Source organism: Mauremys reevesii, linkage group 9, assembly GCF_016161935.1.
Source record: "Mauremys reevesii isolate NIE-2019 linkage group 9, ASM1616193v1, whole genome shotgun sequence".
Lineage (NCBI taxonomy): Eukaryota > Metazoa > Chordata > Testudines > Geoemydidae > Mauremys > Mauremys reevesii.
The window spans coordinates 56,781,280-56,807,660 of NC_052631.1; the positions used below are offsets into that span (position 1 = coordinate 56,781,280).

Below are 26,381 nucleotides of genomic sequence, written 5' to 3' on the forward strand. Positions count from 1 at the left end.
GAATGAAACAGAATGGAGCCGATCTCCATTTGAACTGCTTATCTATAAAAACAAACACTGATCACAGCAAACAGGAGCTATCTGTACCTGGCTGTGAACAATCAAATGAGAGGCAGGCAGGCAGAGTGAATGAAACAGAACGGAGCCCATCGAGCTCCGTTTGAACTGCTTATCTATAAAAACAAACACTGATCACAGCAAACAGGAACTATCTGTACCTGGCTGTGAACGATCAAATGAGAGGCAGGGGAAACATGGATGCAGGCTGTTAGGGTTTGCAAACATTTTGTGATTTTTCCAATCTCTCTTCCCCGCTCCCTGTCACAGTACACCACAGGGAGTGAGTGAAACAGGGGGCAGTCTGTGTTGGAGGCAGGCTGTTTGCAATTAGAATTAAGACTAAGGGCTCATGAACATTTTGTGATTTTTCCAATCCAGGAAGCTAACACAGTGTTGGCTCCAAAAATCCCCTCTCTCTTTGCCCCCGCTCCCTGTCACAGTACACCACCCTCCACCCCCCTCTTTTGAAAAGCACGTTGGTGCACTTGAATGCTGGGATAGCTGCCCATAATGCAGCACTCCCAACAGCGCTGCAAATGCTCCAAATGTGGCCACACACCAGCGCTGGTAGCTGTGAGTGTGGCCACACACCAGCGCTGCTCCTACACAGCTGGATGACCAGCGCTGCAAACTACCAGCGCTGCAAACCGTAAGTGTAGCCATACCCAAAGTCGCTTCCGTCTTGTGGAAGAAAGACAAACATGGCACAACCTGTGCAGGTTACAATAGCTGAACGCTCACCTTCCATAATTTCTTCCTTTTAAGAGCTTCCTCAGCTGTTGCAGCAACTCACAGAAGCCCGCGAGATGAAAGCCTCAGGGGGCTCTCCCCAGGCGAATTTCCAGGCAAACTCCCTCTGTTAGCCTCCGTGTTCGCCACTCAGTTGGTTCGCTGCTGAGTGCCTTTTTATAACAGGCCCACTCAAGCCCCACCTGGAACAAAGCACTCCCAATTCACACTTTTCAAACAATCAAGCAAGCATTCATACGGTCAAACTGACAAACTATCCTCTGCAACAGACACTCAGATACTCACAAACACAGCCCCCCTAATGTAGCACTTAGCGTACCTCCTCTCGGACAGATCCCAGGTAAACTCCCTCTGTTAGCCTCTGCTGTTCGCCGCAGTGGCTGCACCAGCACCAAATACAGAGGTAAAATAACCTTCCTACTCACACTTGAGGTTCCCATTTATGCATCCCAGGATCACAGCAGCCCTTTTAGGCAGTGTTGCACTGCAACCTCCTGTTCAGCTGATAACAGCCATACAGTTAAGAACAGTCATACTGGGTCAGACCAATGGTCCATCTAGCTCAGTATCCTGTCTTCCGACAGTGGCCAATGCCAGGTGTTTCAGAGGGAATGAACAGAACGGTAATCATCAAGTGATCCATTCCCAGCTTCTGGCAAACAGAGGCTAGGAACACCATCCCTGCCCATCCTCCATGAATTTACCTAGTTCTTTTTTGAACTCTGTTAAAGGCTTGGCCTTCACAACATCCTCTGGCAAAGAGTTCCACAGATTGACTGTGTGGTGTGTGAAGAAATACTTCTGTTTGTTTTAAATTTACTGCCTATTTCATTTGGTAACCTCTAGTTGTTGTGTTATGAGTAAATAACACCTCCTTATTTACTTTCTCCACGCCAGTCATCTTTTTTCCAAGATGAAAATCCCAATCTTATTAATCTCTCCTCAGATGGCAGCCGTTCCATACCCCTAATCATTTTTGTTGCCCTTTTCTGAACCTTTTCCAATTCCAACACATCTTTTTTGAGATAGGTCAACCACATCTGCACACAGTATTCATTGTGGGTGTACCATGGATTTATGTAGCAGCAATATGATACTTTGTCTTATCTATGCCTTTCCTAATGAGTCCCAGCATTTTTAGCTTTTTTTGATTGCCGCTGCACATTGAGTGGATGTTTTCACAGAACTATCTAAGACCACCAACACCTCCAAAATCTTTTTCAGTCATTGCATTCGAAGATAGTCTCCCACAGATGCTCATATAACTGGCCTATATGCTTTGTTCCTAGATGTATTCATTTACATGTATTAAAATATTTAGTTTGCTTGTACCAGCTACCATGTAATCTAGGTTGCTTTGTATTATTAAATACTGGCAGTTGCATGCAAATACATTTGATAGTCTAAAGTAATGGAGTACAAGTACTATTGTTAAAGAAGGGACAAGACCTTCCATACAGCATCAGTAGATGGAGGTATGAATTGGTAGATTAGTTTGATTAACAGATGCAGTAAAAATGAGATTTTTAAAAAACAGCAGTTGGAGAGAACTTATACCTGCACAGCTTTGAAGGGCTAGTTCAAAATACTTTGGGGACTAACCAACCCTCAGCTTCTTAAGTTAATAGATTAGTTTTGTTTGGTTAGAGAACTTTTAAACACTGGACATTTTAAAGTGGGCTGTCTAAATCTGTAGAAAAACACTACTTGGACTGGCTGGAGTTAAATCTGGTCTCCTCCAATATCATGAAATACTTTTCTCAAGCTCACACTAAATTTAGTTGTACAATACATGATATCTTCTTTTACACCTGTTTGGAGTGCCCTCAGCTGTGGAGGGGGAGGTAGAAAGGTGGAAAATGAAATATGAGCAATACTTGGTATTGGTTGTAGCTCACTGTTTAAGGCAGCTGCTCCAAGACTCCAGCTTCAGAGCACAACTGTTCAGGTTTAAAGAGGTACCTCCAATTGGATGCCTCTTCCCTAAGTGTTGTCTTTCCACCTGTTAGCTAGTGACAAGGTAGTTTTCACATGGTTACTCCTATTGAAGGCAGCAGTTGTTTTAAGGTTAGCAGGGCAAAGTAAACCATCTTAAAACAGCCATGTCTGTGATTTCTTTCATTAGCAAATGCAGTTCTCAAACTTTTGTACTGGTGACCCCCTTTCACATAGCAAGCCTCTGAGTGCGACCCCCGCCCCCCTTAAATATGTGTTTTTAATTGATAACACCATTATAAATGCTGGAGGCAAAGCAGGGTTTGAGGTGGAGACTGACAGCTCATGACCCCCCCATGTAATACCCTCATGACCCCCTGAGGGGTCCCAACCCCCAGTTTGAGAACCCATGAGCTTATGTAAGAAAACCTCATCTTTAAGAAATACTGCTGACTTGGCTTTAATTTGAGTACTTTACTTATTGACTGACAGCTGATGACTAGCTCCTTCTCCCCGTGCCAGCTCAATCACTGGGAAAGGACCAGATATATTTCAGTTCCTTATCCATATTTAATCATTGAGATTGAGGTGCTTTGCCTACCTATACCAAAATTAAACTGGGCTAGAAAATGTAGATTAGGATGAAGGCTGCACACTACATTTAAAAAAAAAACTAGCCAAGGAGTTTAAATCCTGGCTGCTGCTTTTTTTTACTACCTTCTTTTAGCTAACTGTCCCCCACACTTTCCCTGTGAGAAGGTGCTTCCTAAAGGCAAACTGTAGTAAACAAGATGCTTTAACTTACGCAGGGAATGGTACCATTAGCTATGTTGAATCACAGGTGGCACAGAAATGTAGAAAATATTGAGTGCCTACCAGACATGCATAGAGTCGGTTTAGCCAATGCATGCAGAGTTGGCACTTGGATTTTCTTTTAGAGCTGGAGTCCCACAGGCTTTTGGGGGCACTTTAAATGTAAGCACCCTTTAAAGTGTAAATTCTAAACTTGGTTTTTCAGTTACTTAGTTGTCCTGAATCTGTTTTGGATTCCTGCTGAAATCTTAAGTGGTAGCCTAAATGGTGCATATATCTTAAATACTAATTTGAGATAGGAAAAATGAGGTATTTAAAACTCAGTTTAACATGCTTTCAGCAGAGCAAGCTCCACAGTAAGCAATTTCTGCAGTATTCCTTTAGCTGCCTGAATCAGCGGTAAAACTACTTGAAGGATATGCAAGATGTTCAGTTTAAATCAGTTATATTAAATGGAATGTTTTATGCAAAGGATGTTTTGAAGATGAAAGGGATAGCTTACAGGCATTTTTGCATTTCCTATCAAGCCACGCCAAGCATTAAGCATGGGGAAAATCATGTATTTTCTAGTAAACGAGCTTTCTATGATGCAGTTTACTTTGGATTTACAGAACGGCCCATTAACTGTATTTGCTACATGTAATGTAGTAATGTGCAGGAAAAAACTATACTTTATGAACCTGGACCAGGGTTAGCATTTTAATTACAGTAGCCTGCAAAATTAAGTTCACTGTAGCCTTCAGACAAGCTACATAATGCAGTTTCCAAACATTAAGGACAACTTGTCTTTCAACCAATATGCAAGGCCCAATTCTCTGGTACCTTACACCATCTAGCTATTTAATGACTAAGGTGTAAGGCAGTGAATAATGTGACAACAGTTCCTTCTTTCTCTGGTGAATAGTTCTGCTTGAAGATTTAAGCTGTATTCCCACTTGTCTTGCTGTGGGATTGAGCAGAAAGAGCTATGCCTCTTCCCTTTCTTGCACATGAAAAGGGGATGGTTGGTTTAGATTCAGATTAAGAATCTCTGCATGCTTTTTACTGAGTGTTCTTCACAAAATTCACTTCTGACAGCTTATTCCAGTGTAACTCCTGAGGGCAACATCAGTCATGCTGAGGATGGCTATGCAAAAGTGCACTGCAGAAGCAGCTAGACAACCTCATGCTAGGTGCTGTGCAAACAGAAAAAGATGGTCCAGATTTGTTTTAATCTGCTTTCTTGAAGCTGTTTTTCTACTCGATTTAAGTCTATGTACCAAACTCTTCCACATGTGGAGGATTTAGATAATATGCTTTATAGGCAAGGTAGTAGTGACTAGTTTTCTCCCGGCTCAGGAGGAACCAAGTCAGTCTAATCAGGACAGGCAGCACTATTGCTGATATATTTAGTGTCTTAGTAATTTGGCCTGTTTCAGAAGCACATCAAGTTAAGTTAAAGAATAACTTTTCAGAACACTGCTGGGTTTAATATTAGTGGTGCTCCTCCAGCATGAGTTGTGAGCAGCCATTTAATGCCAAGCTACCCTTCACAAAACTTAGCAAAGTCTGGTCATTTGCCATAGAGTAAATTTATTCAAACAGGATAACTTTGTTTTACAGTAATGCCTCTCTGCATTCTTTAAAACAAGAGGAAATTGTTTATATAAAAAGTGTTTGTACATAAAGAGACAAATCATAGGAAATGAACAGTAACATTACAAATCCCTAAAACATGCAGAGTTGCACATTGATTGTGGGCAGTAGTGCATACTTGAAGGAGATGACCTATCTCCTGCTCTTCCCAGATGAGCCATGAGTATTTCACCAATTGAGGGTTTCCAGTAAACTCAGCACTGCCTCGATTCTCAGGGGTTAGTCCAACTGGCGATAAAAGTGAACTTAACATGGAGAACAGGGTCACAAATATGTTTACTTGCATGGCAGGAAGACACTAACCAATTTCCAACTACCATGGATCAGATTTTGGTCTTCTGAGGATAAACCCATGCATGGATGTGAATTTAGAGTACTGTTACAGAATGGAACCTGCTGAAAGATCGGTGTGTAACATGCAGAAGCACAAAGGATGCGATGGGGTGGCAATTTGGTTTTCAGTGCCCTGTTTCATAGGGACCCAGTACTAAATGGCCTCAGGGATAAACTCAAGGCCAGAGTGCAGAAGCTGTTCTGTACATCATATCTGATTAATGGCACAGCAATAAGCACATGGCTTTAAATATATGCACTAGTATTAAGCTTCTCTCTCCCTTCCTCCCACACGCAGCCCTCCACCACCTTAATAGGAGTTACTTTCTGAGTGCTCAATCACTGAGCACTGGGAAACTCTAGGGCCCAGGAGTTAGATATTTGTGTTAAGCCATCTCATATTTCTCATTTATCAGAGGATTTGCTTTTGTCTCCATCCCCTCCATAGGAAACAAAGCTCATTCAAAAGAAATATTGAATAGTTTACCAATTAAAAAAAGAGTCAGAAAGCCTTTTACACACTGCCTAGATCAGACCTCAAGCCACTACTTTACAAATCTGCACTGTATATAACTGGACAGTGCCACCCCAATTTCAGCTATTGAGGAATTATACAGGGCTACCCTTAGTATAAGGATGTCCAGGTAGGACAAAGGATTTATAATCAAAGCTATCATCAGACACTGGACAAGTCTCTATGGGGCTATTTTTGGCCCTGTGAGGTTCTCATAGCAGTATATTTGTCAAGGACCCCTGCCTTTGGTTGTTAATGGTGTTTTGTACCACAGATAAGAATCCAGAATACATCTCGGGCTAAGAGTTTCCCTTCAGAGCAGCACAAGATGAGACTTAGAACTGGGACGGAACCATCAGTTACCTGTTTCTTTAACATATGGAAGGATCTGACCAGGATGGAAATGCAAGCACATGGCACCTCAGAACACATATCCTCTTTGCAAACTAGAAAAATAGCTTGGCCCCAATTCCATCTCTTCCATCTTGAGTAGTAATAAGCACTTGCTGTAAGTTTATTTTGAGTGGGGGAGGATTAAACATACAGGACAGAAACAATACTTAAAACACAATGACAAACAGCAGCCAAGTTATCACAACCATCATCTTTACTCTATCGACTTAATCACAGAGTAGGGGAGCTGGGCAGAAGACAGAGGGTGAAAGAGGAGTAATTTCAACATGCCCACTCAATCCCCACCCATCCGTACAGATGTTCAAAGAGATACCCCAAAGGAAAAAAGGGTTCCATATTGAAGAGAGAGATGTCTCTTCCAGAGGGGCCTATGCCTTTCAAGGATCCTAACATCTACTGTGCCGTTCCATTTGTGACCTCAACCCATGTTTGCATTGGTGGCCCCTGAACAAGCAAGCATTTAACTCTACATAGTACATCACTTTGTGGACCAAACATGTAGGGAGGAGATGTTAATTAGATCCCAATACAGTGGCAGCAAAATGGACTTTCACCACTCTGACTACCTTCATAGACCCACCTTGAGCTCTCCAGCCCCACTCCTCATGCAGAGATGGAGGCACTAGCAATGCTGTTCTTTGCTTAGCACGCTCCCATTAAAGTGCAAAGCTGTACATACACACACAGATGAGCATGCATGTACCCTCTGGAGCCAGCCTTGCTGTCTGCCCAGCTGAGAAACTGCAGTTAAGACAAAAGAACAAAGACACAAAATCCCTTCAAGTAGTTTTAAAACACAGCTCTTCCTTCAGGCTGAAAGTGCACTGAGACAGTGATTTGGGGCCACTGGGGGTGATAAGACAAAGAGAAGTCCAAAGTCCTGGAAGGATGGAAGAATGAGGTGTCAGTAGTGAAAGACATTATTTTGTGGGTTGCTCCTTCGCACACGCTCATGCGCTCTCATCCTTGGCTGATCAACACAGGCCATCTGTTTACTTATGCACACAGCTGGGCCATGTAAGCCCACCGCAGGCAGCCGACACAATGACGTAGATGACCACCTGGAGGAAGAAAGCACTGTCACATAGATAATCTTTCCCATCACTCAAGTACCTTAGAACAAGGTTTGGAAACCCAGACTAGGGTACTATTCCTGTCTCTGCCACCAACTTCTCCTTTGGCATTCAACGATTCAGGGGAAACCTGCCTCAGTTTCCCCAACTGAAACACTGGGATACCACCACCCGCCCTGCAGAGTGATGCAAGGCTCCATCAAGGACAGCATTGCACCTATGTCATCTGCAATTATGCTTTGAGGTCCTCAGATGAAAGAGGTTAAGAGCAAGAACATTTGAGGGTAAATACCTGAGGAGGAGAGGCCATGACTCAGGCATGAAGCCATTTCAAGTAAGAGCAACAGGGGCACAGGGCTCCTTAAAACTTAAGTCTCCACTGGGCCCAGATACTGTGAACTCACTGCTTCAGCTTCTAAGAGTCAACAAGGCAGCTATGTCCCTGCCCTCTCTTACAGGGCTATATACAGCTAGAGAGAACAGCGACAGGGCACCCTCTGGAATGCTACACTTCCTGTCCCTCTCATCTGAGACATTAAGATAGCAGACATCACCCCCACACACTGTTATGGGCAGGGCTAGAAATGACTGGAAAAGAGAAATCCCCGCCTGTAAAAGATTTCCCATTTTTGAAAAAGGTCCTCATATTTGGAATGGAACAAGTCAAAATGAAACATTTTTTTGTGGGAAGGGATTGAGAGAACCAAAATGGAATGTCTGGCTTCCTGCCTCAAGGAAGCCTCTTCCTCCCCAGGAGGTGGCCTCCTAACTCTTGGGCTCTGGAACTGGCAGACAGAAAATGTAATTGACAAGAGTTTTGCAGGCAGGCAGGCAGCCAGGGAACCATCACTTCAATTTTCTTGATGGAAAAATAGAATTTTTGGGCAAAATGAATTTTCTGCAGAAGATATTAGTTTTGGGAAAAGGGAATTTTTTGTTGGGAAATATTGATGAAAAATTCCCGACCAGCTCTAGGCAGGATATTGCCACCTGCTCTAGTGTAAAAAGGGTAGTGAAATGCTGGTTCCTAGCCTTGGGAAGAGAACCTTCAAGAAGGAACCCATTTACCTCCATCACTAGGAGACACTGGTTATTTGGGGGCTACTGTGAAGAGACATGGATGACATTTTCTAACATCCAGGCCTCACTTTAGAAAGGAGCATGTGCTTTACCTCCTTGGAAGAAAGAGGATGAAGGCTAGTAACTTACAATCGATACTACTGTGATGATGATGGTAAGCTTGAGGTTCTTCATACACATGGCTCTGGCCAGGTTCCTGCTGGTAGTTTTGAATGTGACAGACTATGAGAGAAAGACAACCCGCACTTAGTCGATGTGCCCTGGTGAGCAGCCCTAGTCCCTCCTGATCCAATACCTAATCTCCAACAGCCTGCCAAGGGGAGCAATAGGGGGAAAAACCTAACTGGCTTCAAGACTGAACTTGGTAAGTTTATGGAGGGGACGGTGTGATGAGACTGCCTACAATGGCACGTGGCCCATCAGCCACTGCTAGCTGCAAATATCTCCAATGACAAGTGATGGGACAATTAGATGGGGAGGGCTCCGAGTTACTACAGAGAATTCTTTCCCAGGTATCTGGCTGGTGCGTCTTGCTTATATGCTCAGGAGTCAGGAGGGAATTTTGCCCCGCGTCAGATTGGTGGAGACCTTGGGGGTTTTTCACCTTTCTCTGCACCATGGGGCACTGGTCATTTGCAGGTTTAAAGTAGTGTAAACAGTGGATTCTCTGTAATGTGAAGTCTTTAAATCATGATTTGAGGACTTCAGTAACTGAGCCAGAGGTTTGGGGTCTATTACAGGAGTGGGTGGGTGAGGTTCTGTGGCCTGTGATGTATAGGTCAGACTATGATCATGATGGTCCCTTTTGGCCTTAAAGTCTATGAGTAAGTGAGTAAAAGAGATGCATTCCCTGTGCCCAACCCCCACCTCTTCATCAGCATTTACAATAAATCTGGATACTTCCCCCTGCTGAAGAGCAGGTCATTTCATCCATTGGAGGTTGTATGGGGCCCCTGTCAAAGTCACTTATTTGCTTTGTCCCTTCATTTCCCCTAGGAAAGGGAGCCCCTTCCCATTCCTGCCTCTGTACCTGCAATCCTTTAGCACTGATCGTCTCAGGATTGGGGCCCCAAGTTTCTGCCCTAGTTCTCTTCCACAGAAGTGGTAGTTAAAGAGGCAACATCAAAGCTTGTGTGGGCCTGAAAGTAAGCCTTGTACATGGGCACCCCTCTGCTCAGCCTCCAGCTTTTCTATGCACTGCCTGTTCACGTCACATGTCCTGTTGCACATACAACCAGGCTAATCTACCCTGTTCCATTTGCAGGCCTACAATCCAGTAGTAGAGAGGGCATTGTGCACAGTTTTACCATTGTAAATAAATATACTGAGAGGTTTCAAACTGAGCAACTTTTAATACCAGCTCCCTTTTGGTCTAGCTGACTGGAGACCTTTGAAAACCTGAAGCTTATCTCCAATATTTATGATATTCTGACCTTGTGGTAAATCTTCACTTTATTCGTTTTTCCCATCCTGCTTCTCTGTAATCCAGAACCCCATCACACTCCAAATGATAGGGTTTCATCCCAGGATGGCAGCCTACTGTCTTTTAAGATCAGATGATTTCTTGCACAAAAACCCCTAAACATCCCAGTGCAAAGAGCTCTCTGAATGGAAAAAACTGGCAAATGCTGGACATTCAACACAGGAACATGCAACAGCTTCCAATCCAATCCAGCTATCGGAAACTCAGCATTGCCCTCTGTTGGGAGCAAAGTGAATTGTCTGCACCGCCTTGCATTATTTCCCCTTCTCCCTTCTTTTCTTAAATGCAGAAGGGCATTTCTTGACATTTCTGAGAGGTGAAGAACAACTAGGGGACCCATTCATAGCTATGTGGGTGTTAGCTGCAGTAACTTATTTCTTTTCAGTAGCCAAAGCACTATTGTAGGCCAGAAGGCTTCCACATAATTAGCCTGAAGTCAATTGATCTGAGAGTTATTTTCATAATTAAGGTTTCTCTAATGAAGAACATAGATGTCGTGGAACCAAAATATGAAGGAAACCCAGACTGTGGCTTTCCCCTTACATACTAGAAAGCAGGAAGGAAGGTCATGGGCATTTGGGGCTTGTGTGCACAGACAGGAAGAAAGGGGAAGCATGGAACTTATACAGGAAGGTTCCTTAACAGAGCAGGATGCAGCAGCAGGAGCACATAACTGAACTAGCACCAAGGAGGTAGGAATCAGGCATTATTCCAGTGGGAGCAGAGTTCTGTCATGTCTACATGTAGCCTGGTATCCAGTATCCATCCACACATCTCATGCACGGCTACGCCTCGGATGCAAACAGCAGAAGACACGGTGCAGTAAGGAATGAGGGCACAATAAGCTACGCCACAAGCAAAACACAGCTTTGTTGCTGGAAACCAAGTTGCACAGGTAAGGCCTAGAGGGGGACTGAAAGAAAGTCATGTGTCTTGTACACACGATATGCAGGCTCAGTACAAACACAAGGGCTGAGTGTCTAGAAGCCCCAGTATTTGCATTGTCTGTGTACAGCTCTTGTGCCTGGTCTTTGCTGCCACCTGCACTCATTGCACACTGGTTAATATCAGCTTTTGCTCATAACTAATATGATACCAGCATGTCTGGTTACTACATAAAGTCCACACCTCCCCCTCACTCCCCCTTATGCCTCTCTGTACTTACTGAATCCACTAGATTCTCCGCTTTGTCTATCAGCAGCTCCAGCTTCTCTCCTCTTTGGGCCACCAGGTCTGAGAGAGGAAGAACAAATCAGCAGTTAGAATCGAGGTGCAAAAGCACCTTCCTTATCCAAGTCTCTTGCTACTTCAAAGCCAGGAGACATCTCTGATACAACTAGGGTTGGCAGAATTCAATTGGTATTTTTATAATTTCAAAAAATCCTTTTTTCTATTTTTTTCAATTTAAATTTTCACAGCTCCAGGAAATCACATAATTGTCTGAACCGCCCCTCCTGCCCCGATGACGTTAAGTTAGATGTTAAGTTATAAAGCTTCTTGATTCTCAACACAAATTGTCAACATATGTCAAAGTGTAAAAAATAAATATCTTTAAATCAAACTAAGTTCTCAAGCAGCATTTTTCTTATTTAATGGAAGTTTTGAGTAATGTCAATGGGAATACGTTTCCCTTGGTTTGGGTAGGAGTACAGTGAAATCGACATTTACAAACATTTACCAATAAAAAACTCGCTTGCTAGACAGTTAAGGGTTGTGCACAACCCTTCCGAGCTACTTGGTGTACAGTATTTGAGGTGGAGGGAGGAGAAAATCCCCATGTCCCAAGCAATCCCAAATTAGTTTCTGAGCCAGAGCCTAGAGTTTCACCAATTTATACCAGCTGAGGATCTGGCCCTCTATCTTAAGTGAGCAAGCAAGTTTTTCTTGAACTCTATTGCAGTGGGCTAGGGCACTGTTTATGAATGAAGCCCTCAAAAGGAAACAGGTCACACTATGGATTAGTCCAGGGGTCGGCAACCTTTCAGAAGTGCTGTGCTGAGTCTTCATTTATTCCCTCTACTTTAAGGTTTTGCGTGTCAGTCATACATTTTAACGTTTTTAGAAGGTCTCTTTCTATAAGTCTATAATATATAACTAAACTATTGTTCTATGTAAAGTAAATAAGGTTTTTAAAATGTTTAAGAAGCTTCATTTAAAATTAAATAAAAATACAGAGCCCCCCAGACCAGTGGCCAGGACCCTGGCAGTGTGAGTGCCGCTGAAAATCAGCTCACGTGCCACCTTTGGCACATGTGCCATAGGTTGCCTACCTCTGGATTAGTCATTTAACAAGCTACTCGAGGCTTTGAAGGAAGCATTAATACAGTACCTCTAGCTTCATCTCACTTGTATAACTCTATAAACCTGCTATATAGTTTGGGTCCAGAAGTAAGTATTTTAGTGTAAAAGAGCCCTACATCAGAAACTGGTGAGTTGCTATTTTGGCTATGACAAAGAGCCAAGTGGATTTTAGGGCCTGTCTGCACAGTGGGGTAATGTGTTCTAGAGGAGTGTGATTTCTAAAACACACTAACATGCTGCACATTAATTGGCCTGTGTAGACCTTGGTGTGCACTAAAGGTTCCCTAGTGTGCTTTAATGCAATGCATTTCAAACAGCACTACATCAAAGCACACCAGCAAGGTCTACACAGACCAAGTAATGAGTTTTAAAAAAACAACAACCTGTAGAGCACATTACCCCACTGTGTAGACAAAGCCTTAGTTTGGATAAACCATTGCCTTCTCCAAGAATAGAAGGTGTTCCAAATCTTTCCAGCTTTAAGACTCTTCAAATCCATCAGGAAAGGAGTGATACACATGCTTTGCTAAGGCCCTGATCCAGCACTCAGGCCCACATGGTTTTCAGTGCAGAATGGAGATTGAGCATTTGGAATTTGGAGCGCATCCACCACTGGTCTGCAACACCACTCCTCAATCCCAATCTGCCACTCAGAGTGAAATCTTAGTGCAAACAAATTCTCCTGCAAACTCAGAGCACTTCTGTATGTGGCCTGAAATACTTGCCAACTGTAGCAGACTCTGTTGTTCAACCAAGTTACCACTGCAGAAGATGGCAGGTAAACCTTGGCCTCCCAGAAAGCATCAGCTGCACAATACCATTGGGAATGCCTCTGAAAGGGATGCTCCTCTGGGACCCAGGGCTGCATGCTGTGTGCAGAGCGGGAAGTGAAGTGATAAATACCTATGTTTCGGACCATGATTCCTTTAAGTTCATCAACCTGGGCTTGTGTCTCCACCATCCGATCAGTGCCCTTGTTCTCCGAGTGGTGTTTCTGTAACAGATGAACTGAGTCAGTGATGGTACAGATCTGTTTAGAATGAAAACAAATTTCTCCTATCTCAGCTCCCTGTTCTCTCCTAAAGAGCTTGCTGGCAAGCTGGGGGAGGTGGGAGGGGAGAGAGATAATCCAAATATAATATCTGATAATAATCTAAATATAATATAGGTAGTCTTTTGTCTGGTGAAAATTTTTTCCCTGGAACCTAACCCCCTCATTCACATTAATTTGTATGGGGAAATTGAATTCACTTAACATCATTTCGCTTAAAGTCGCATTTTTCAGGAACATAACTACAACGTTAAGTGAGGAGTTACTGTACCAGTGTTCTATCTGTACAGGTCTTGCGGACTGCTTTCAACCACTTCCTACATCTACTGTAGCTTGCTACTAATTTCCAAAAGCTTACAAGTGAAGTTCTACCCAGAGATTCTCAGGTTTATCTTCCCTGTTACTTCAGTACCCTTGTAGATGGCTTGAAATCTATGGGTGAAGAACACTAGACAAGTACTAGGTATTACAGGAGGCATGGAAAAATAAAAACTGAGGTGGAAGCTAAGATTACAGAGTTTATGTCCTAGCTGACTTTGTACAGTCTTGGGCAAGTCACTTCTTTCGTGTACATCAATCCTCATCTGGGAAACGGGAACTGCAACTGCAAGGTTAGTTGCAAAGTTTGTTATCAGTGCCCTGTGTACACTGCAGCAAGCTAGACAAATTCTGTGGTGCTCTAGTGTGGCAAACTGATTGGAAATTCTGTTACAGCTTCATTTAATTATACAAGTGGATTTTATTGAATTCAGTAGGAAAGTGAATACTACAAGCACTACAACCGCATGATACTTTGTATTTCCTTTTGTGCTACCCCACATTTCCAGAATGCTAATTATCTGCATAATCAACATCATTATGAAGGAAGCTGGGTGAGAGCAGTAGGGTGAAAGCTTTCCACACTCTGGAGGCAGTTTAGGATTGCTGGATAAGAATATTAGCATAATGTTCTTGCTCAAGTGATCCGCAATAAAAGAGTGTTGCCGTTAAGCGGTCAGTAGGAGTCAACACTTAATTGAAATGAATGGGGCAGTTAATTGCTCAAAGTTATTGTTTCCATGTTACCTGAGACTACGGGCAGTCACGTTACATTCAGTTCATATTTTTAAACATTCCCTTGAAAGGTTTTCAATATGGAAGTTGAGACTGGAGCAAGATCTGTGACAAAGGGTGGATTCTACAGGAAATTCTCCAGTCTCAAAACAGCAGACTACATCGGCCGGGCTTATGACTATCAAGTGCTTAGACATGCCCAGTCCTAGAAAGGTTACATACTCCTCAGGTGTATGAGTCCTGCTGATGAGAAGCACATCAATGTTCAGGCAGGAGCTCCCAACACAGCTCTGCTCAAGCTATTACCAAGTACGCATGCATTTTTCTTTCCAAAACACCACTCTCCTCCCTACTTAGGAGAACTCTTTCCAAGGATAGGAGTGGAGTCTGACTAGGGACTTAAAGATTGTCTGTATGAAATTTTAATTTGCACTGACTTTGCTAATGCTTTTTATGTAGCCTGTTGTAAAAATAAGCAAATATCTAGATGAGTTGATGACATGGAAGACGTCTGCGTACCCCCATAGGTACACATACTCCTGGTTGAGAACCACTGATTTAAAGCCAACAACAGGAGCGTTTACCAGGGAGAGATGAGACTGGTTAGAGAGCCCCTTCTAACCATATGTATCTTACCAGCTGTGCAGCCAAGATACTGGAGAATTCACTGTTCATGGCATATGGAAGTGCTGTCTGTGCTCTTGAACCGTATGTAGTCTGAAATCTCTTTTTGATTTCATTCAGGAAACTGAAGGCTCTGGAACGTTCAAAGTTCTAAAAGTAAAAACAAAATGTTCACATCAGGCAGAAAACTGCAAGTCCCCTAACAACATTCTAGTTAGGAAACTGGGGGATAGGTGGCCTACAGAAAAACTTAAGACATGTAACCATTTAGAGACCCTCCACCTTTTATCAAATACGAACCACCACGCTGCGCATAACCCTGCAAAAGCCTTGCTACCTCTTCCTCTTAATCTCTTTGTTAACAGCAGTCACTTTTTTAGTATCAGTCTGTTCCTCCCTGGATACCCACTGGAATCAGCCCTACAAAGCTCAAAAGCAAGCCTGTGCTTTATTTACTTTTTAAGGGGAAACAAAGACAAAGACAAAAGACTTCACAGCTTCTATTTGTACTTTCTTCCACAGCTGAGGGCAAAGCTTAAGTGTACTGTACACTAATGACTGGGATGCTTTAGGAATGACTGCAGAGCGAAAGTCACCTGATCCTTGTAGTTCTATTGTACTGGTCCTGCTGAAAAAGCTGGGTGACTCTTACCAACTCACTTGCAAGTAGAAAGCAGCAGGGGAAGTTGCAGTGGGAAGGAGACACTGTCGTCCCCCATACACACACCAGCTAGATACTGAGGTAGACTGAACTAAAATATTTGAACTTTGACTTTAGATAGAGGGGCCCATGTTCTGAGTTACACCAGTGTAAATATGCAGGAATGCCACTGAAGAAAACAGCCCCATGGGTTTGTGCCCATTATTGATTTTCATGAATACGCACAGAGAGAAAAGCGCTGCCATTTTCAGGGTGTACGCATAGTAGCGTTATCCAAAATACTTACATCATCTGTGATACATAGGTATATAATCCGGTCTTGGCAGATGTAATGAAATAGATAACTGCAAAAAGGGAGGGAAAAAAAGAGCAAATCTTATTCAGAGCTGCCAGCAAGACTCCATGAACTACTGTAGAAGACCCCAATGTCTGATGTGTTCACACAGCTATCTGCCAGGCACACCCAAATTAAGGAGTGGAGCAACTTGCAGCCACCCTACAGAAAAGAAACAGGTCCCAGCATGCAATGCTCCATCTTGATCACAGCATGTTTCTTCTGGGACCTTTGTACTGTAACCTGCATAGAACTAAAGATAACAGCTGTGGGCAGTGGTACAGGTTGGTATCCCAATGGCACCATGTAGCTCACAGCCCACACTTGGCTCCCTCTGGATTAACAGCCAAGTGAGGCAATGTCTAACTGCAGATGTATTAAAGTTACGCATTGTACTAATCATTTAACATACCAAGGTAAAACCATCAAGGGGCTTCCACAGATACGATTCAATGCAACATCATCCCAAGTATAAAGCAAACAATCATGCCTACCGAAGTAAGCCAACATAAATTCCTTGAAAAAGTGTAGCTAGTGTGTCCACACAGTAATTTGCTTAATGAAGCAATGAAATTTCTATTGTAAACTCTTCTGGCCCAAGTCTCAAGTTGCAGTGGGGAGGTCTAGGCTGGATATTAGGAAAAACTATTTCACTAGGAGGCTGGTGAAGCACTGGAATGTGTGAAGTGGTGGAATCTCTGTCTTTAGAGGTTTTTAAGGCCCGGCTTGACAAAGGCCTGGCTGGGATGATTTAGTTGGTGTTGGTCCTGCTTTGAGCAGGGGGTTGGACTAGATGACCTCCTGAGGTCTCTTCCAACCCTAATCTTCTATGATTCTCTAGCACCAGGAGGCCAGTTCACAACTGGACTCTCTGGGTGTTACCACAACAGAAGTTGTATCAATAACTGGATTAATGTTTTTACTAAACCAATTTCAAAGGCCTCCATCAAATGCCTCCACAAGCCTCCATCAGCTGCTTACACAAACAGCTCTATGGTGATTGGCATCCTCCGACTGCTAGGCTGCATTTAATTAACTGAGCAACTCCTTGGAAATAGCGAGCAGCCACATTGCTCTAAGTCTTGCATTCATTCTTAATTTTTCCATTTGCACCTAGACTGACACACTTAAGCAAGCCTGATGTTCTGCATTATTAAACACCTATAAATGAGTACAACAGCAGTGTTCTTTCCCAGGTTTTAGAAAGGCATCTTAGTAATACTTTTGAATTATTATACAGCCTCTTTCATCTAAGGATGTAAAAAACAATTGACAAGACATTAATTAAGTCTCACAACATTCCTGAGAGATGCAGTCTGCCTAGTACAATTTGTCCAGTTCTGCCTCACCTGTGTGCTTGCACGCACATGCACACACACAGGACACCCTCCCACACACACACTAGGAGTTCTGGACATGGTTTTGATTTTTACTGGGTGGTTGTGAGCCCCTAAAAGCCCAACCCTAATCCCCAAATGGGAATAAACTCCATCCCTTCTATGTCAGAAGGCTCCCTCATGGCAGTAGCAGAGAATGGATAGCATCGGGCAGTCAAGATGCTAAACAGCATTAGGTAGGGACCCTGAAACCCAGGAGTGGTTGCAGCAAGATCAGGCATTCACTCCTAAAGTTCTGCATTAACGGGGACACACCAGGCTTCAGCTATTTCCTCTCTGAGTTTATTTTTGGTTTAGAAGCAGAGACTCCAGACATTCTGGCACAGGGGGAAGAGCGTTCCCGGGTCTCCCTGTCTTTGGGGGCCAGGACGCTGGGCAGAAAGTAACTGCCTAAGCTCTGAACTCTTAGCCCTCTCCTCAGGCCACCCCAGGTGCCCTGCTCAGGTGTCCAAAAGTACCACAACTGGACAGAACTGAACTGTATCTTCCCAGCCCCATGCCATGATCTCTGCTCTGTCCCAGGGGAGGGAATTGCCTGGTCCCAAGTAGGGAAGCCGGGCTGTTTGGAGGATTTTGAACACAAGTAAGAAGACGTCCTACCTTCTAAACACTCTTCAAAAGGAGGTGTATAGAATTTGAGCCAATCTGCCCATTTCCTCCCCCTGTGGAAGGACAGAGGAGTTCCAATCTAAGGGGTGGTTCTCCCCATTTTGTTATGGGCATATAAACACTGCAGAATTAGATTGCTAGGAGGGAGCCCCTGCGATTCTGGCTGGGGAGGTGTGTGCCTAGTCTCAGAGCTGCCCATTATGCATTATCCTACTGCAGTAGTTTAGAAAGTCTGGGAAATGCAGTTCACCCTATTCAAGCAAAGTGTTTAATAAAGCAATAATCCTCCCTTGCTCCAGTTATAGCCACCCATCCCCAGCTGATATCTTCAGTCAGTTCCAAGTTTAGCTCCCTCAAGGCCTGGGGTGTATACACTCCTGCTGCATGTCACGTAACCCATAGCACACTTGGGAAGCAGACATGTCTGCTAGTAATCATTATCCCTCATCTGAGCTCCCTGCACAGCTGAGACAGACTGCAGAGCCAAGATCCTCTCTATCAGGAATTAGCCCAATTAGCATGCATCAAATATACTAATGGAGGCACGCCAAGCCAACTGCCCAGCTTGACTTTAAGGAGAAATTCAGGATTAGAGTAAGGAATGTGAGCTGTCCTCAAGACTAAGATTTAGTATTTTTGTAAAAATTGAAGACTGCAAAGCAGATACTAGGCCAACTCAGTGAGACACATCCCTAAAATACAACACTTCGCAGTGCTCCCAGTCAAAGTCCTCCCCAGTCAGAGCTATAATTTGTGGGATTCCTACAAATTTCATCAGACAGCCTGTGTGTAACAATGGAGCAGGCAGGTCCAGCCACTTGTTACCTGAAAGCACATTTGGAATCCTAAAGTGCACCAAGTTTTGGACCCGTAGCCTTACAGTGTGAGGGAAAGTCTGGGGTTACTCTAGATTACAGATCTAGAGTAGAGATGCAATTGAACTTTGAGATGCACCCTGAACTTTGGGAAACCATCCATCTGATCTGTGCCATTGAGGTCCAGCCATAGTTCTGTGCCTGGCAGTTTGGGTCACGCAGTGTTGTAAAGGCAGGGAGTCAGCATCCTTTAGGAAAGTTTAAATAAATCTATATTAAAGCTTTATCCCACACAGATTTTGCTCTCCATGGCCCAAAGCCAAAATTGCACATAACCAGTTGCACCCTTCTGGCCTCCCCCATTGTTGATAACTATTTCTGGGTATGTCCAATGAATCTCCGACTCATAGTAAAAAGATTCTCCTAGCCATACCAGAGGATACCACCAACTCCACTGGTTTCTTAGAGGGACAGGTTTCTAAGAACTGCCTGAGCAATGAGACATCTTAAATGTATCAGTACCCAAGAAGTGTCAGCAATCAGTGCAGCAAACCTGGTGCCCTTAAACTCTGCATAACTGCAAGTGCAGCCCAAGGCATCCCATGTTCAGCAACACTTCAGAAAGCATGGTTAGATCAATTGCTCAGCTTTCAATCTTGACGTGTGATGTCATAATCCACCTAGTTGTTCACAGGGCATTCAAGACTTGAATTTTTTGCATAAGAAACAAGGTGGGTGGGAGCAATGTCCTTCTCAGGTCTTATTACATCACTAAGTAGCAATAGCCCAAACTCAGTTTCTCCCCACAGCAGGTCCCTTCTCTCCCCCTTCCCCACAACTCCAGAAGACAGAGCATTACTCACTTTCCATGTGAGTAGGTGAGTTTGTTGTTCTCTGATGGTATCTTTGCCAGGATCTGCTCCGTCACCTCCAGGAAGTTCCCTCCACACCAGGCATGTTTGGCAAGGATGGTCGTGCCTCTGGCAACAACGACAAACAGGATAGCCATTGCTTCACACTAGCTAGAGACACAACACACACAGGATTAGGAGACTCATAACACTTCCTCTATAGATCCGTCTCAGCAGAGCACAGTAATTCCATGTTAACAGCATCTCTATCTTTGGCATAGAGAGCAAGGAAGGAGTAAGACTGTTCAGTATTTCTACTGGATGCCATTACCTGCAGCCCATCTTTCTTCCTCTTCCCCTTTTCTAGGCACCACTCAATAAGATAGGTAGAATTATGCTGACCTCGCTACAAGATTCTGGTTTGATGCAGGTCATGCATCATGGGACTACATGCAGTTAATTGCCCTTCCAATCTCCTCACCAAGAGAAAACGTTGCAAAGGAGTTTGCTTCTAGGTAACTAAGTTTCACAGGAGAGTCACAATTTTCACCATTTCCCAAGTTAGCATTGCATGGCTCCATTGCACAAGACATGCCACGTGCAATGGAAAGACCATCTCAGACTGTAAGCTCTTTGGGGCAAAAGGTAGCCCCCCGTCTCATAACAGACAAGGGGAGCAAGACTATGATTATTGTACCAGTAGTGGTCACAATGCACCAATGCCCGTGCTAATGCATGCACACAAATCTCTGTGGGTTAGCTGGCTGTTTTAAAGGGGTTTCCTGATTTTGGTAAATTATGGATCCAAAGTACAGGAGAGACACCAGCAGCTTACAGTTCTGGAACCACCATATACATTTCCCCAGTAGCATCTCTTGGTCTGGCAGTTAATGAGGTTCATATGCTTTAGGCAAATCAACATGCATGGATTTCCACAACAAAAAACCCTCACAGCATGCCATTCTGAATCTTTTAAAATTAGACTGAATGTTCCTCAGACTGCATCCTTTGGTGGGAAGGTAACCATGTATCCTCACATCATATGAATATCAAATTCAGGGTTTAAGCTTCCAAGTGACTGGGGTTATGCTGAGTCTAGCAAGACGGTAGAGAAGTACCTGTTAGCTGCTGAGGCAGCAGACTGTGTTAATCAGTGGAATAGCAACACTTTAGTCTGCTGTCAGGGACCCAAGATTTAAAAGGTGCAGTACATCCATAAGCCTCTTTTCTGCTTAGAGCGTATGTAAACGGAACGCCTCCTGACCCTGCAAGGGAGCCTACTATTTTTCACTTTCCACTTGGAGAGTTCCAATGTCATCCATCTTGTACTCAGCCACTGAAACAGACGCTGTGCACATCACCACGGATCTGAACTTGGGAAGCCTGGCTGGCAGAGCCATCGGATTGTGTGCTGAAGCAACTGGGATGAGTGGAAAGTCAGCGTTGAGAATGCCAAGCAATCAAATCCCTGTTCAGACTGGAAGCAGGATTGTGCTGGTTTCCCTGGTACTTTCTTTTCAGTGGGGATGAGGTGTTTTATTCTAGTAAACACCTCATCTCCACTGAAAAACTGTAAAAGGCCAAGAAAAGGCACTAAATCACAGCATTTTCAGCACTAGTCTCCTTGCCCATAAACCCAGCATCTATCATTTCAGTGGACTGTTGTGATAACTGGTCCTACAAATTGACCCTAATTGTGAGCTCCACTGTAAAAAGTGATTCAAAGTTCATAAAATGTCAAAATAACATCAAATGATGGGAAAAGGTACAAAAGAGAGACAATGACTGAATTAGTCCAAACAGACACCTACAGATACAATTCCAGAAGTGTGTTAAAATCATGCCTGGTATACAAGAACAGTGAGACCACAGTTGGTGTGTCAGAAGTTAGACCAAACTGGTCAACAGAATAATGAGGGGATGGATATTCTACCCATCGCTTTCTGTTGGGGTCCTTACAAGAAAAGACTCTTTGGGGGAAATAAGAAGGAGGCTACCGCAACCCTGGCTGACTGAAAAAAAGGGGAAAGAGTGAGTTTCAACATCATGGCTGCCGGCCCCACTGTCTCTTGGGCCCCCAGGCCGTCTTCATCCTAACCTGAGAGATGTCCTGACAGAGGACTCAGGTGACATCAGCACCTCCACCTCTACCAGCTGCAGCTAAACCCAACTAGTACCTGGGATGTGAGTGCAGTGGCTGAGTGGTTAACTCAACTACAACCCCCAAAGCTGTGCTTTGGAGTCTCACTTGATCTCACACTGAAAGGGCATCTCCAGTTTACACAGTGGCCAAATGAGCCAGCAGGTTAGGGCAGCCAAAGACATTTGGATGTGCTGCTGGCCACACTACTCCCTTGGGTACCACAGGCTATGAAACTGACATGCCTTAACCACATCATCCCCATGAGCCAATGGCTTGGGGAAACTGACCTGGGATGTAAGACTGTCACCTGCTGCATGCTCGTTCTCCTCCCCCCAGTTCTTTTTCTTCCCCTCTATTTCTTCTCTTTTCTGTCTCTCTTTCCTTCTGCCTAAGTAGAGTCTGGCTAGCCTAGCCTGGCCTGTATATTTTGCAAGCCTGTGACCAGAGAGGCAGCTAAATGCAATGATCTAAACAGCCTGACACTAATACAAGTTTGCCAGGTCTTGAAGTGGCTGATCAGACTGTGTGCTGTGCCTGGATTTTTCAGCACTGAGAGTCAACACCAGAGACAGCAGCTGCGTTTTCTATCTTTGCTGTTCTTTTCTCCTCCTTCTTCTCCCGCTCTCTCATTCTGTCATTTAGGAAACTAAATCGGACTTTACCACCACCACCACTTCCTCCAGGTCATCTCAGCTAACTTCTTCGCTTTTCCCCAGAAAGGCCTGTTATCTTGGCTGCCATCGGAAAGATGGTCAAATAAGGTTTCTTCTCCTTTCTGAAGGCTCTCCAGAGCTCCAGGGAAAGGCAACAAGGGTTACTGTTCAAATGAAAACCTGATTTAATACTTTACATACATTTCAAATGCTTTAACTGTCCCCCCCTCCCCCATCTTTAATAAATGATTAAAAGAATGTTTCATGGTGTGTTTGCCATTAAGGTCACCGGATACCAAACCCCAAACCTTGTTTAAACTGTTTAACGTTGGACAATTTCAGGGTTATGTTAACACCTTTAAGTCTTTGGGCCCACATATTCCATCTCAGTTAATACAACAGGACTCCATCTACAGTAGGAAAATGACCCATTCCTGACAATAGCGGGTCAGTGCCAGATTCCCAGTAGAAACATTGAGAACTGCTGGTTTTGACCCTTCTGCATTATGTACACTGTTACAGGAAACAAGCATTGAATTGGAAACTTGGTACCAACTGCTGTTTACAGCAACAGCCCAATTCCCTAGCATATACAGAGCTACTGAGACTTGAAATGACTCTGTGCAATCAAGGATCACATCAGTGTCCATCTTAGGAGGCAGCAGGGACAAAACAACCTGATACGACCTGCACTTCAGCAACCTCTTTCTGGCCAGCACTTTCCCCACCATGTGCAAGAGTCGTTATGCATGAAAATAGGAGAAAGGCACATACAGAGGAAGTAGGAGGCACCAGACCATAAAGCAGCCTTTAACTTTTGAACCCAGAAAGCATGTACTGAAAGAACTAGCATTACCTTTCTATCAAGCCAAACCCGGTCTGCTCTAGCAATATGGGCATAAAATGACTTTTTTTTTTAAAAACACTTAATTCTGCACAAGGGCTAATATTTGATGTTTGTGATGCCCCAACTCAGGATCAAGGCCCCACTGGGCCAGCCACTGGAGACACAGAGATAGAGTTCTGCACTAGTAATCATACTTGCTGAATCTCACTTCAAATTAGATGGTGAGTATGCCAACAGTAGGCACGTGGGAAGGCAGGAAGAGGGGCAATGATGCTAAGGCCACAGTGTTATATAGGTTAGCTATTGCATAGCTTAGTGGTTTGAAATCCGATAGAGTTGATATCATTGTATTAAAGAGTGCTGAGTGCCATGCAAGTTGGCCAACTGATGACATCACAGGAAATGTGTTATGAGGCGGGATTTGAAGAATAGGGTAGTGGATTTATGGATTAAGTCAGAAATGGCATTCCATGCTGAAAATCAGCATAGAGACATTTGTGGGAACAGCCAGGTGTTCAAGCTTGCATCACTGGCAAAGCCAGTGTGATAAGACACAAGAGTAGATAAGCAGGAGACCAGAGCAATGAAAGATTTAGAGCGCTCCGGGCTGCTGAAGGAGACTTTCAGAGGAAGAGGGCAAATCAGATATGCCATTAAATGGACGAGCTTTACAAACCCAGAGAACACCCCCTGAATCGATGAAATCCCAGACGCAGGAGAGCTGCCCACACTTACTTTTCCTTGGCCTCTTACATGAAAACAGAGCAATAAGCAGGGCAGGGCGAAGGGCCCTCCAGCATTTGTCAGCCAGTCACAGCAGTATTTCCCTCCAGTGCCCTAGCGTTCACTGAATTTGCCTCTTTCACTTCCCTCTTGGTCTATAATAGTCAATCTTCAGACCCAAATTAATGGGCTTTCAGCCTCACCCCCCTAGAGGTAGAGGGCTACTCCTACTCCTGCTACTCCTTTGATTGCTCAAAGCAGAACTAGTGCAGACCAATCAGTGTCTCTGGATGACTGCAACTTGATACATATGTTTACCAGCTGCACTTGTGTCCTCCTTGCTTCTTTAGAGCTGTGCTGATGGCTCCCCACTTCCCCAGGCCCCTTTATATTTCAAAGTGCTTGTTTTTACCTCAGTCACTCCCACCCATTCTCACTCCTAGAGGGAACAACCTGGTTAGGACATTAATCTAGGCTTAAGCAGTAGGACTGACATCCCATTGATAAACTGCCATGAAGCCTTTTTTGCAGCATCCTTCTCCCTGCATCAGTGCTACACAGTCACTCCCTGTTGGCTTCTCAGCACTATCCCCGCTACATGCATAGCAGTCAGCAAGCTTCCTGCTTATCCTCACTGTGCAGCTGTTTTGTTTGCTTATGCAGCTTCAAGGCCCTACCAGCTTGAGGAAGTCAGCAAGCAAGCTCTCAGGGGCTTTGAAGGCTTCTCTCTCAGCATGCACTGTTCTTATCTCTGATTTGCAAGCAAAAGATTAGTCAAAGAGAACAAAAGCTACAGTGGCAAATACATTTATTTGGTGACCTTTTTCTGTTTGCCATCATCTTTGTAGAGTTATTTTCCCCAATATTATAGATAGCACAACTGTGATCATGGCATGCAAGACTTGCTATTGTCCTTTATTACTATAAAGATAAGACTCTTCTCTCATTACTTCACCCATCTTCTCTAACAGAACTGCACTTTTTTTAATTTTTATTTATGTGCAGGAGCACTTCTAGGAGAGAATGCTTTTTAGTAAGGTTCCCTAAAAGCTCAGGTGACCTTAACTCCTGTCATGATCCCTTAACAGGCTATTGCTTTCTTCCTCTACGTCGGGCAGTTAAATTGACATCTGCAGCACAGACATTCAGGATTCTTTTGCAGGATGAAACAGACACTTATGAAACGGAGCACTTGTCCACATACATACATAAAAATAGAAACCACACACACAAAAAAACCCACATGCACCATACCCACAGGGCATTTCACTTGTGATCAGAGTAGGGGACTGACTAGGAGTCAGGGCGCATGGTTCTGGCCATTCTATCAATTCACGCCTTGACCTTTTTTCTTAGCCTCACTATGTTCATATCTCCCACCACCTGCCCACATCCGTACAATGATCAGAATATCTATTTCACAGAAGAGACAGCAAGTTACACAGAGAAAGGCATACAGGACTGCAAACCATCATCATTAGCAGCACTTAAGCCATCTGCTCTGCATGATGATTTAACAAGGGGTTTAAAACATGGTTTCAAGGAGTCCTCATCAGCTCTTCTGCTGTTTGAGACATATCTGATCGTAAAAACCTGAGGTGACCTGCTCGCACTGACCTACAAGTTACTTATGAAAGAGACTTTAGAAGCCTGACCACAACAATCTATTGCTCCTTCCTACCAATATCTGGAAACCTACCTGCTGTAAGCCAGACCTTGTGTGGTATAACATGGCAGTGCATTAGCCCAATACAATTACTCACCCTATGGCAGTAGGATTTTATGTTTGTATTTTGTATGATTTAGAATGAAGGATAAAGAATAATGAGATAATAATGTAGCGTGTATTAAATGTACTGATGTATGATGTGACCATATCCTGCCAGCCACCCTTTTTGAATAGCTGATAGGAATGGCTTGATACGCCATTAGTAGAGATGCATCAGCCAGAATTTCTTTGTGTCTGGACTGATTTTAATGCAGTAACAGACCTTTGAGGGTCACTATTTTGTTGTAGGTTTAGCATTCTCAAATAAGTAAAAGAATGCCATAATTGTTTTCTTTTGCATTGCAACTTGATGTTCCTGTTCAAAATTTTCTGTGTAAATTAATTCTGTTTTGTGTGTGTTGAGATAAGTGTGAAGGCCATCGCTGAACCAGATGGTCTAGGGAGGATCCAGAGACAGATGCAAAAGCACCAGGAGGTTGCAACATGCCCCTACTGAAATG

General features: G+C 43.8%; 1 protein-coding gene across 5 annotated transcripts in view; it reads right to left on the reverse strand.

Moving 5' to 3' along the window:
• Nucleotides 1–5,110: 5,110 nt before the first annotated feature.
• VAMP7 (vesicle associated membrane protein 7) overlaps nt 5,111–26,381 on the reverse strand; it is a 31,012-nt gene continuing 9,741 nt past the window's right edge. For 3 of the 5 annotated variants that reach the window (XM_039487695.1, XM_039487697.1, XM_039487696.1), the window contains exons 2-8: nt 19,799–19,957; nt 16,067–16,124; nt 15,132–15,269; nt 13,295–13,385; nt 11,256–11,323; nt 8,737–8,829; nt 5,111–7,515 (exon numbers count right to left, since the gene is read on the reverse strand). In XM_039487695.1, coding sequence (XP_039343629.1) covers nt 7,447–7,515; nt 8,737–8,829; nt 11,256–11,323; nt 13,295–13,385; nt 15,132–15,269; nt 16,067–16,124; nt 19,799–19,944 — 663 coding nt within the window. In that variant the 5' untranslated portion in view covers nt 19,945–19,957 and the 3' untranslated portion in view covers nt 5,111–7,446. Of the gene's footprint in view, nt 7,516–8,736; nt 8,830–11,255; nt 11,324–13,294; nt 13,386–15,131; nt 15,270–16,066; nt 16,125–19,798; nt 19,958–22,591; nt 22,613–26,381 lie in introns of those variants that run through there. The other 2 variants (XM_039487699.1, XM_039487698.1) reach the window with 2 other exon arrangements.